Raw genomic sequence first — 12,248 nt, 5'->3', positions numbered from 1 at the left:
GCAGTGATTGGGAGTTCTCAGGAGGCAGCTGCCGCCGTGTTCAGGCACCGCCTGCCCCTCTCTATACCCCCCCCTCGGGGCCGTAATTAAACTGCCTCTGGGAGAGCCTGTAATAAGCGGCTCCGTGGAGGGAATTGCTGCCTCTCTGACACTTATCTATATTCTGACAGGTTTGCAGTCGCCGGTTGGTGCTGCCGACAGATATCAGCCGCTGATCCGTTTTGCAGGGTACCGGACCGGAGACCGGAGTCTTAACAGCGGATCTGTCGCTATGTGAAGAGGTAAGCGTTTTACTTATCATCCTTAGTTACCGACGATCAGTACCCGGTACCATGGACCCCCCGCAGCCTGTCATTCATCATACATGTCGGGCGTCTCAATCACCCGTTCGTAGCATCAGATGGAATTAACGAGCAGCCTGTTGTGACGCGGGGAGCAGCTCTTCACGCGTTTCGTCTGGTTGGGTCCGTTAGGTATAGATAGATGAGCCCGCGATGGAGATCACAGCTGGTCCCCGCCTGTTCTTGCCCTGCTCGCAGCTGGCACTCTGTGAAGTCGTGGGTGGCATCCGGCGCGGTGCCGGGATCATGCGTGTCGGGTACGATCCCCGGCTTTATTTATGTTACATACGTGGGAGTCACCTGGAAAAGCAGATTAACTGTCTGTGTGTCCATTAATGAAGTAAAGGCGTAAGTGGCTTACACCATGAGGCACAGGAAGGGGTTAATGTCTGCTGGGGCAGAACAAACACATGAAGATATAACATCCAACAAAAAGCAAACAGGAGCCTGGAAGCGAAGGGTAAAATAATGTGACCGGAGATCCTGGCGCCTAGTACTCCCTGCGGGAAGGGATTAACCCCGCACAGAGCTGGGTAACCGGGGCAGAGGGTCACCCCCCCAAGGGGCAAATGTTCCTGTAATACGCGTTGACCATGAGGGGCAGTTTCTGTAGTAGACCCTCGGTTTTGGGATTGTGGTCGTGAACGTGAGCTTTGCTGTGGACTAAACATGGTCCCTGGCGATGGACCCCGTGTGTCAGGAACGGGCCGTCGCTCAAGCTGGAGTGGTAGACGTTTGATGTAACTGAGCGGTACAACTAAATTCAAGCACAGAGCGCTTGGCCGGGTCCACAGGGGCACTGTCCACGAATGCTCGTAGAACTTTACACGCAACACGGGGGCCTCAGCTAGAGCCGGAGCAATTCCAAACAAAGGGTTTTTCACATTCAGGGCAGGGAGATGTGGAATCCACTGACCTGAGAAGTGTTGATGCTGCTGACTTTCACCCAGCCGCACGTTATATATTTCTATATAAAAATGTCCGTGTGAAGCAGTCGTGTATTTACTTGTTTACTCGTTTATCCATTTTTTTCCACGGCATGCTCCACACTAATTTAACCTTGAAAGCCTCAATAGTAAGGCCGATGAGCCGGCTTTGGCCCCTGAGCAGATTCACAGACGTGGCCGACACGTGGCCATAGTGGGTGCCCTTTCATGTTAGGTGACCCAAAAGACCTCCCTACCCCAGGCTGCGGAGCCGTGTCGCGGGAGGCAGGCTCTGTATGCAGGGTAATGTCGATATTTTGCCCTGTTAGAGGTGAGTTTTGTCTTTACAGGCCAAGGGTCGATGGTTTTACTTTTATCTTGGGTTCAAGGGTACGGCTGCCCGTTCCCCGCTGATACCTTCCCCCGTAATAAACTGGCGAGATTGCGCTTTATCTGCCCAGTGCCATCTGCTAATATCTTAACTGCCCTGATAAGGGAAGACACCGTCAACAAAGAGCAGCGGTCTCAAATCAAAGCAAAACACCTCGTTCCTCTACAGCAGCGAATGGGTTAATCCGACCAATAGCAATGTATTGAAGTAAAGGTCATGTGACACTGTTATTATCCCGTCTTTTAACTGCCCCAGCCAGGTAAAATGAGAAGATGCTGATACCCCATTCTCCCGCCAAGCACCCGCCTTTTTAGTCCAGCTTTTCATTTAGTCTCTCTTTTCTCCTGGATTTCCACCCTGTCCACTAGTGAGGGATTAAGGGCCAACAGTGACAACCGAACTCATCCCCATCTGCTTCTCTTTCAGCCAGACATCAGACGCTGGCCTGTGACCACACATGGACCTCCTGTCAGGACCCTCCAACAGCTCCGCAGGGGACGTCCAGCGCAGTGAGTGATGCCCCTGACAAGCTTTACCTGCTGGGGGGAGATATTTGCCTCCGCGGGGTTATTATCCAGGGACGGGTATCGCTATAGAAGATTTTTTGCCTTCTTGGAAGAAATGGCAAATAATGACGTTTCAGTGTTTAACATCGCTACAGAACCCGTTGGTGCTACAGGACAGGTTAATGAATAATAACAGGGTCTGTGTATGATATATGATTTGGGGTATTTCTGTTGCAGATGAGAACAGTTGGCAGGACTCAGTGATTATTATTCCCGTGTTGCTCTCTGCCTCCACCGTCATCGTGGTCACCATCATTTTATGGAAATCCATACAGAGAAAAGGGGAGAAGGGGCGAGAATCTTTCAACAGCCCTGCGGGTAAATGGGTGATCGCCCCAAATACAGCTCCTTAATGCCCCTCTATCACTGTCACCCTGACCCCTGCTCACTGTCGCTGTACCCCTCGCTGATCTGGTGATTTTGACTCATTACATGTTATACATGATCCTGAGATGCTTCACCCACTTTCATATTCTCTCTTTCAGAGAATGATGTAGGGGGCGAATGGGCTGTAAACGATGGGGCAACTTATGAGAACTTCCCTGTCGTTGAGTCTTCGAGCCTGAAGAAGCTGGAGCTGCCGGAGGGGTGGAGGATCAGGGATCAGGTGGTGATATGTGCTGGACAGTACGGTCCAATAAGCCGCGCGGTTCTGGTCGGAGATGGGGTTACTGGTGGAAAGCAGGACGTGGTTCTGAAGGAGCTGTCTGGTAAGTTACCCTGGCAGCTCATCCAGGCCACACAGGTGGATCCCAGAGACCCCTGTCTGTGTCACGCGCTGGGAGATTAACTCCGGATCCCTTTAAACCCACCACCTTGACATAAGAGAGTCCCCTGGCAGGACTTGGTGCCCATTCTTAGTGTAGAATCCCCCTGAACAGAGCAGGGGGAATAACTAAATCAGGGGTAACAACAACACCCGACTTCTGGGCAGATCCCAACATACTGATTTATTTTAAAAAGAAACAAATGGGGAGGCTACAATCCCATATAAATTCAAATAGTAAATCCAAGGGTAAATAAAATCCAAAGGAACAACAGTACGTGAACACAAACAAAAAATGATTTATTTTGGTTGCATTTTGGCAACTATTCACCAAATTTGGAGTCATGGTAAGTGAGGGGTGGTGCTAGCTGTGTGCTTTCATTAGTTATTCGGTACTCACCCGGAGTCTTTCTGCAGAGGATTTTAGTCCCAGTGAAGCCCAAGACTTCGTTGACCTCATGAGGTTCCATGTCGAGGTTTGTAACCACGAGAACCTGGTGAAGGTGTTTTGGTGTCAGACAAAATTGAGACCCCTTCGGCTCATCCTGAAGGCCATGACCCCTGGAAATCTGCTGGCGTTTCTGTGGCGTTCACGCGAGGTAACCCCCGGTGCTTGCACCTCCGTGTCACTGACACCATGGCTGGGGTGTGTAGTCCCCTAAACAGTCTGGGGCTTTGGTGGGAATTGTTAATGGAAACTGATAAACAGACGCTGTATTCCACACCTCCTTATTTAACCCTTTATCACTTCCTCAGGAGCATCCTAAGGACACAGAGTCTATTTATAAAATCACAGAGAAACGCGTCTTCCACATGGCTTTCCAGGTGGCGAGTGGGCTGGTAGGTATTGTTCGGCTACACGGGGCAATGTCTAGGGGCAGAATGTTACCCTAGAAGAAAAACAGCACTAAGAACAGAAACTATCCCCAGAAATGCCAAACGCACCAAAATGACATTAAAAGTGGAGAAGTGACTAAAAGATTTCGAGCGAGCTGGCTGGTCACTCGCCTCTGGGGTGGATGAAGGATCTCCGATTCAGCTGCAGCACGAAAACCGTCATTCCCCAGTCACTCTCATTAATGAGATCTACCCCTGGCGATGCCCCTCTTGCCCCTGAGACCTTTATTGCTTAATTCACAGAAATACCTGTCAGGAAGACATAACCTGGTTCACGGCTTTGTGGCGGCGTGTAATGTCCTGATCCACGAGGATATGAGTGTTCAGCTGTGCGGCCTCGGACTGGCTGCCATAATGCACCGGACAGGTAGCATCCCGACAAGAAGGGCTGCTCAGGTGCCCCTGAAGTGGCAGTCCCCGGAACGGCTGAGCGGATCGGTCCCCACTGAGAAGTGCGACGTGTGAGTTATTTCCTCTGATTTCATTCCATTTTACTATTTTAATGAGAGCGGGAAGAGATTTGAATAATAACGGGTTTCATCTGTTCTTACTCTTCCCCCAGGTGGGCTCTTGGAATTTTACTGTACGAGATGGTCACGCTCGGTACGTGTTTGTGTGACGCGACTTTCTCTGCATTCGTTTTGGGAGATGGGAGTGATTTCTATATCTGAAGCCTTTGACTTTTCCAGGTGCGCCCCCTTACCCAGACCTGGAGCCCTCTCAGCTGCTTCCAAAGCAGAAGAAGTGCAGGATGGAGCGGCCGGAGCAGTGCAGCCGGCAGCTGTAAGTGCTTTATATCACGCATCAGCATAAAAGCCACCTGATACTCCAGAAGCGGCCCCTGATAATTGGATCCTGGCACCGGTTCTGGATTCATAAATGGGTTCTAAGCGTGGGCGCAGCGTTCTGTTCTGACGTTGAGTCTGCGGCTCCCACAGGCTGGTGATTGACTCCCCTGTATTATAAATGATTAGTAATGTTTATTAATGCAGATTGTGCTAGCAGAGTATGTGAGTAACGACTTAGTGAATGACCCCTGATACTTGGGGCAGATGTATTAACCCTTTAATAATGCACCAGTGAGGTTTAACGAGAGATCTCTGCCTCATGCGGTTATGACTATTTATTGCTTTAAAGAGCCCCATCATATTCCGCCAGGTGGCAGCAGAGACCTAGACGGGAACAACATGTCTTCCCAAAACCTCCAAACTCTGCTCTATGGCCGACTCTTTGTGTTTGACGATTCATTGCCTCGTGTGACAGTTTTGTGCCTCGTTGCTGGGGTGGGGGGGTCTCTGGTATAATGACCGACTTGACCAATCTCCCGCTTGCGCAGGTACGAGGTCATGGCGGACTGCTGGACATGGGAAAATTTACAAAGGCCTTGCCTTACAGACGTGATGAAACAACTGCAGATCCGCATGGAGCAGGCAGAAGCACATGCGCCTCTGACAGCCGCCCCCATGATAAGTCACAGCAACTACGCACGCCTGACTGGGATTTCTCTATGACGCCACACAAGGCCTAACTGCACGTTAACCATGGCTGTGCCGCAGCCTGGTCAATGGAACGGGCAGTTAAATGTAGGTCTATGTGTTACAGAGACCAAACGGCAGCACTGTAGGAAGAGCTTTCCACCCTCGTGGGTCATTGGATTTGTTTAAACGTCTGATGGGGGCGTGGGGTAGTTATATTATTAGGGATTAGATCATCGTCTTTTTAGTTCATCCCACAAAGAAGGGACAGAAGAGAAAAGCCGGTATCCATGACCTGAAAACCTCTTTATTACATACATGTAGCTGAAAATACTCCAGACAGGACCCGTGGTGTATTGACAATGGCTTTATTTAATCACACATGGTTACACTATGTCACAATTTCACAGTTCAGCCAGAATAGTCTTCTAATAAATGGATGTTTTCTCAATGAATTCTGGGTCCGGTAACCAAACCGCTGACCGGGGCTTACAAAATGCATCATTTTCCCGATCGTGCAACAAGCGCTCTGTGCTCTTCTCTAAACCCCCCCCCCCCGCGGAATCCGTGTGCTTGGTGGGTTTATCTGATGAATGGTGGTTCTCATCCTATGTATACCTTCCGTGGAATGAGGTTTGCTTTGTGCGCACATTGCTCCACGCTCCCCACGCTCGGTGTGTTTGTCGGAGGCTCCGCTCTGTGACTCCTGGAAGACCAGCAGACAAAAGGGAAACTAAAAAGCTCAAAATCTCTCTGATATTGGAACGGAGCGGCTGCAGCTTGAGATTTCCCCTCTTATCATTGACCTTGAAGATAATGAACTCACAGCAACTTCCACTAATGATAACGCACGTGCTGCGCGGCAAAATACTCCTAATTAGACGGCATGTATGTGCTGCCCACTTCAACACAGAATAGTTCTCACTCCAGAACAGCTTTGCGTTCGCGGGGACCTCGCTGCGGTGCTGGAGACCCCGGAGCTTCCTTAAGAATGGGAACTCGGAGCCGCCTTTCCCCTCCGGGCCGTTACACCTTAAAGCTCCACAGAGTGTTGGGGAAGAGGATGTAGGACACCGACCAGGTCAGGTGGTATAAGCAGGCCAGTGGGGAGAAGGAGCAGAGGATGATCAGCACACCTGGAAAATAAGACACGGCAAATGCCTTGAGACACTGTGAGTGTCTCAACGCAGGGAGACTGGGGGAGGAATAATTTTTATTAACGTTATTTAACACATTTTTAATGATCGCATCAAGCAAGACGGCAGCCCATGGAGCCAGGAGGACACGCGAAAGGGTAAGTAGATAACGCAGCTGCCCAAGAGCTGGACTTTAGCCGATAAACTCACCGCCCATAAACACCACCTTTTTCCAGAGCTGAGACTCCAGGATCTTGTCATGAGGGTAGAAGCCTTGGTCAGCCATGAAGAGAATCATTATGACGGCTATGGCCCTCAGAGCCACCAAGTGACCGCTAGTCAACAAAGACGCACAAGCCAAGATGGCAGACGCGTAGGGACAAGGCAGTCCTCGGTATACGAAGGGGATACCTAGAGGGGCAACAGATAAAGTCTGGCAGTGAGACCCCCAAAACAGGACACCACCAGCACACGGCCACGAGGACAGGATAATGTTCCCAAATGTGTGAATTTAGCAAGTTTACACTAATACAGGAATGTGTAGTTTATAAAAACGGCGGTTTTCCCTTACCACTCGAATAGAAACAGAGGCGCGTGAAGACGGCCAGAACATAAACGATGACCAGCAGCGCGTCGAGGACGCTGTCTGTGTGTAGGAGAAGAGCTGTCGCCAGACCAAAGGACGTGAAATCAGCGAAATCATCGAGCTTTGCACCTGCGCGAAAAAAAACAAACCCAACCCGTACGTTAGAATATCCACGCTTCTCGCTGACTCCACGCGTGTGATCCATTAATCGCAGAACTCCCGCGCCCTGATACTACATTTCCAGGGCCATCTTGATTGCTGGACAAAAGGGGCATCTCCCCTTAGCCCAGGCTTACCTCAAGGGCCCCAGGCAGTGGTCATTGGGCCCCAGGCAGTGGTCATTGGGCCCCAGGCATTGGTCATTCGCCCGCTAGCTTTAGTATTCCCCTGGTTGCCATCAGTTGTGTTGTGCACATGCCCAACATCAGCTAGCTAGATGCAGAGGGAGGAAGGCAGGCTGCTGTGATTGAGCTGGGGTGCACCAGGTCGGTGCTCTAGGGGGGCTTGACAGCCCTACTCTCCCAGTCTTAAGTCCTCCTCCCAGCGCAGGTGGTAGGAAGGTTAAATTCTCTTTATGGGAGGAAGGGAATGTGTTCCTGGCAGAGCCTATGGAAATAGTATTAACACGTTCACCCGGCACTCGAGGTGCCAAGAAACCCATACAGAGCAAGCAAAATAACCGCCCATCTCGCACAAAATAAAGAGGGATCCTCGCCTTTCCCTGTTTTCTAGAAACAAAATGTTTGTCCAGGTTGTCCATCGGGAAATGGATAGATAACAATGAAAGCGTGAGGATGGTGTCAGCGACGTAGCTACTTACCCCAGGGCGCCAACATCCAGGAATCCGAGCCTGGTGCCAGCGGCCACCAGGAGAATGTGGGTCGGGGATTATCACATTGTTTGGGTATTATTAACCCTTCAGGAAAAGGTGATTACAGAGCCCGGAGCGGTGAGCGCTCAGTAACAGCCATGGAGTCTGCGTCCAAACCTGAGGGTCACACGGAGGTCTGAGCTGCAGCCGTGACGAGGCATTCAATCAGCCCTAAAACTGGCTGCACCTTTCCGCGCTCCAAATACTTTCCACCCTGCACCCGCGTAATATTTACCAGCTCAATTCTCTGCCTGACTGGCCTTCTGGTAAAATATTTACTAGGGGGCAGGCGGCGAATGCTAATGGGCCGTACGTTGCCTCCTTCAGTACTCTGGCACAGGAAGGGTCAGATAAATTCTTACGTTTGGCTGTCACCGAATGTTAACACGGCGGGTCGCCGTCCTTTGGCTGCTGTCACCATGGCAGAGCTGGACGGGGCCAGACTAACATCTCACGCAAAGCCCACTGCCTCCCACTGCTGAAAGAGGCGGGACATGAGTGGAAAAGGGCAGAGCAAGCGTGGAAGGGGGTAGGGCCACGATTAAGCCCTTCGGTGTGTTGGTGGTACACGCCTAGAAATTCATCATCTCACCGTCCTGCGTGGTGACACCTTATGGTGGGGTCAGTATTTGGATATTCTTAGAATTAAATCAGACTCAATGGCGACCTCTGTAGTGGCGTCTTACCCAAAGCAGAACACGCATTTAGTTGCCTGGCAACAGCTCCATCAGCCAAATCCAGCATGAACCCGATCAGCAGCAGCCAGCAGGCCGACTGGCGAAACCTTCAGGAGAGAAAATCGAACACGTTGACCAAAGGATCAAAGGCAAATATGTATCTGGCCGGGGCATCAGGAAAAATCCTGGCCCATATATAACCTGAAGGTATACAGGGGCTGGGTACATGCCCACCGGGTCACTGCCAGAGGGGGGCTGTCTATTTACTATACTTACCCATTAAGGGTACACAATAAGGAGGTGAGCCCCATGATCAGGTTGGAAAGCGACAAAAAATTGGCAGCATTTTTCCGAATGAACTCCAGAGTCTGGCAATGTGAAAGGTGCCGGCCATGAACCCACCTCCTGGCAGAGAGTACAAGCCCTGGAGACCATATGAAGATGCCGCAAGTTAGTACATAACAGATTGTAAGTGATACGGTCACAGACGAGAGCCACGCCAACTGCTTGTGTTGAGAATAAGCAGCGCAACGCTGTAAACGGTGCAATGACACCGTCGCCGGGTGGCATCTCGCTAAACAGAAGGCAATTAACTTGATTATCAACGTTACGATGCAATCGGTAATGGAAACGTGGTGGCAGCATCTGGCTTCGTGTCCCAAAGACACCTGCGATGGCTGCATCACCACATCTTACCATCCAAGTGTCGGAAAACATGATCGTTCTTGAGCCAAATGCTTAACCTTCCGTTTATTTATGTGAAAGGTAACCTACAATTCACTAGTTCTGTGTCCACGCTGTCTGTATCCTCCAAAGCCAGAAAAGGACCTGGTCACTCCTTGTCATCCCTGGCAATATACTCACCAGAGGGGGGCAACTGCATTAGCATCCTGGGCTTTTTCGGCTGAACGGTGTTATTTATCCTCACTGGTTGTTAAAAAAAAAAATAAAAAAAAAAACAACACAGAAAAAGTTACTAGAGACATAATTTGATGTAATACGAAGCTGGCGCGACCCTGAAGGTCATACGTGTGTGTCCCGTGTCCTAGCCTCAGTGACCTTCATGTATGCGTCATGTGCCACCGCCATTGGCTGAGGGTTTAATGAGATGCATCAAAGAGAATTTGGTTTCCATGGAGCGTTTTTGGATACAACCAGTGAGAAGAGCGCCCAGGAGCAGCGGCTCCGGCTCCCAGTGTTTGGTGAAATGTAAGCAGCCCGTTATGCGTATATCAGTGCATTCCAGTGCCAAAGAACCGCATTAACCCTTGCGTTGCCGGCAGATTTACAGAAGGGACGAGACTGCTCTGCCGACGGTTAGAAGGCGCAGCGGACTCGTTGGGCTCCATGCGCGGTTTAATAGATCAGATCTGCAGATTTATTAACCCTTGGTTTGACATGTTGTCCTATTTGCAGAGCACTGAGTTTATTCGGATCAATTTATTTAACCTTTGCTCCGCCGCCACCCCCAGTTATGGCTCCTCTCGGATAAGTAAACGTGAGTTATTTGGTAGCTGTGAATATCGGCTTCCCGCCGTGATTCACGCCATCCCGCCGGCGGTATTTATCATTGGGTCCATGGACTAATCCCTGAAATGTTCTCTGAATAACACAGCAGCTTCACGCCAACAGAGGTAACCCAACCCACGGAGCGCACGACAGGAAACGAACACTCCCACTCGGTCAATGTTAACTGGAGGTGTGTCCCGGGGTAATAGAATCCCCCCCCCCCGGCTGCAAACTGTAATATCATCTAAATCCTTTCTACGGCTTTGTAGAATTAGGATTCAAAGCGACACACAGAGCCCCGCAACGCGAAAACACACACCTGCCACTCCCAACTCTTACCCCACTAGCCGGCCCCAGGAGGTGTCTGAGCGTGACGGGCGATGGCATCTTGTCCCATCGCCCAAAACCACTCATATTTAGAAGTTATTATTTTTAGCATTGAGAGGTTTCAGTTTCCTCCCCACTACCTCTGCCAGGGGCAAGTACTTCCCATACCCGGTACAATAATCCCTCCCCTCTGCCTCTGCCAGGGGCAAGTACTTCCCATACCCGGTACAATAACCCCTCTGCCTCTGCCAGGGGCAAGTGCTTCTCATACCCGGTACAATAATCCCTCCCCTCTGCCTCTGCCAGGGGCAAGTACTTCCCATACCCGGTACTATAATCCCTCCCCTCTGCCAGGGGCAAGTACTTCCCATACCCGGTACAATAACCCCTCTGCCTCTGCCAGGGGCAAGTGCTTCTCATACCCGGTACAATAATCCCTCCCCTCTGCCTCTGCCAGGGGCAAGTACTTCCCATACCCGGTACTATAATCCCTCCCCTCTGCCAGGGGCAAGTACTTCCCATACCCGGTACAATAACCCCTCTGCCTCTGCCAGGGGCAAGTGCTTCTCATACCCGGTACAATAATCCCTCCCCTCCTCCCCTCTGCCTCTGCCAGGGGCAAGTACTTCCCATACCCGGTACTATAATCCCTCCCCTCTGCCAGGGGCAAGTACTTCCCATACCCGGTACAATAACCCCTCTGCCTCTGCCAGGGGCAAATACTTCCCATACCCGGTACAATAATCCCTCCCCTCTGCCAGGGGCAAGTACTTCCCATACCCGGTACAATAACCTCTCCCATCTGCCTCTGCCAGGGGCAAGTGCTTCTCATACCCGGTACTATAATCCCTCCCCTCTGCCTCGGGCAAGCGCTTCTCATACCCAGTACAATAACCCCTCCCCTCTGTCTCTGCCAGGGGCAAGTACTTCCCATACCAGGTACAATAACCCCTCCCCTCTGCCAGGGGCAAATACTTCCCATACCCAGTACAATAATCCCTCCCCTCTGTCTCTGCCGGGGGCAAGTACTTCTCATACCCAGTACAATAACCCCTCCCCTCTGTCTTTGCCAGGGGCAAGTACTTCCCATACCAGGTACAATAACCCCTCCCCTCTGCCAGGGGCAAATACTTCCCATACCCAGTACAATAATCCCTCCTCTCTGTCTCTGCCAGGGGCAAGTACTTCTCATACCCAGTACAATAACCCCTCCCCTCTGTCTCTGCCAGGGGCAAGTACTTCCCATACCAGGTACAATAACCCCTCCCCTCTGCCAGGGGCAAGTACTTCTCATACCAGGTACAATAACCCCTCCCCTCTGCCAGGGGCAAATACTTCTCATACCCGGTACAATAACCCCTCTGCCTCTGCCAGGGGCAAATGCTTCCCATACCCGGTACAATAATCCCTCCCCTCTGCCAGGGACAAGTACTTCTCATACCAGGTACAATAACCCCTCCCCTCTGCCAGGGGCAAATACTTCCCATACCCGGTACAATAATCCCTCCCCTCTGCCTCTGCCAGGGGCAAGTACTTCTCATACCCAGTACAATAACCCCTCCCCTCTGCCTCTACCAGGGGCAAGTGCTTCTCATACCCGGTACAATAATCCCTCCCCTCTGTCTCTGCCAGGGGCAAGTGCTTCTCATACCCGGTACAATAACCCCTCCCCTCTGCCAGGGGCAAGTGCTTCTCATACCTGGTACAATAACCCCTCTGCGTCTGCCAGGGGAAAGTACTTCTCATACCCGGTACAGTAATCTCTGCCTCTGCCAGGGGC

At 51.2% G+C, this 12,248-nt stretch overlaps 2 protein-coding genes across 2 annotated transcripts; one reads left to right on the top strand and one right to left on the bottom strand.

Moving 5' to 3' along the window:
- Positions 1-2,115: 2,115 nt before the first annotated feature.
- Positions 2,116-5,398, top strand: LOC149284170 (tyrosine-protein kinase STYK1-like). The gene is made up of 9 exons (XM_089497107.1): positions 2,116-2,167; positions 2,402-2,542; positions 2,710-2,934; positions 3,408-3,589; positions 3,747-3,830; positions 4,131-4,348; positions 4,450-4,490; positions 4,577-4,670; positions 5,224-5,398. Exons 1-9 carry the CDS (start codon positions 2,116-2,118, stop codon positions 5,396-5,398), a joined length of 1,212 nt encoding a protein of 403 aa, XP_089353233.1.
- Positions 5,399-6,388: 990 nt separating this feature from the next.
- LOC149284169 (transmembrane protein 269-like) lies at positions 6,389-8,963 on the bottom strand. Its single transcript, XM_089497128.1, has 5 exons — positions 8,909-8,963; positions 8,642-8,739; positions 7,070-7,213; positions 6,709-6,909; positions 6,389-6,498 (listed from the first exon to the last, which is right to left on the bottom strand). Exons 1-5 carry the CDS (start codon positions 8,941-8,943, stop codon positions 6,389-6,391), a joined length of 588 nt encoding a protein of 195 aa, XP_089353254.1. The 5' UTR covers positions 8,944-8,963.
- Positions 8,964-12,248: the final 3,285 nt, after the last annotated feature.

This window comes from Sceloporus occidentalis, unplaced genomic scaffold, assembly GCF_023333645.1.
Source record: "Sceloporus occidentalis isolate IW3139 unplaced genomic scaffold, rSceOcc1.0.p SCAF_98, whole genome shotgun sequence".
Lineage (NCBI taxonomy): Eukaryota > Metazoa > Chordata > Lepidosauria > Squamata > Phrynosomatidae > Sceloporus > Sceloporus occidentalis.
Note: the sequence above shows the minus strand (reverse complement) of the source record. Positions and strands in the feature narration are given on the sequence as shown.

Excerpts from the sequence above, each read along its gene's own strand:
- LOC149284169 (XM_089497128.1), bottom strand. The coding sequence starts at position 8,943 with ATGGGGCTCACCTCCTTATTGTGTACCCTTAATGG. Across the intron at positions 8,740-8,908 it reads TTATTGTGTACCCTTAATGG|GTTTCGCCAGTCGGCCTGCT; the intron begins GTAAGTATAGTA and ends TCTCTCCTGAAG. Across the intron at positions 6,499-6,708 it reads AAAGGTGGTGTTTATGGGCG|GTGTGCTGATCATCCTCTGC; the intron begins GTGAGTTTATCG and ends CTTATTTTCCAG.
- LOC149284170 (XM_089497107.1), top strand. The coding sequence starts at position 2,116 with ATGGACCTCCTGTCAGGACCCTCCAACAGCTCCGCAGGGGACGTCCAG. Across the intron at positions 2,168-2,401 it reads CGCAGGGGACGTCCAGCGCA|ATGAGAACAGTTGGCAGGAC; the intron begins GTGAGTGATGCC and ends TTTCTGTTGCAG. Across the intron at positions 2,543-2,709 it reads ATCTTTCAACAGCCCTGCGG|AGAATGATGTAGGGGGCGAA; the intron begins GTAAATGGGTGA and ends TCTCTCTTTCAG.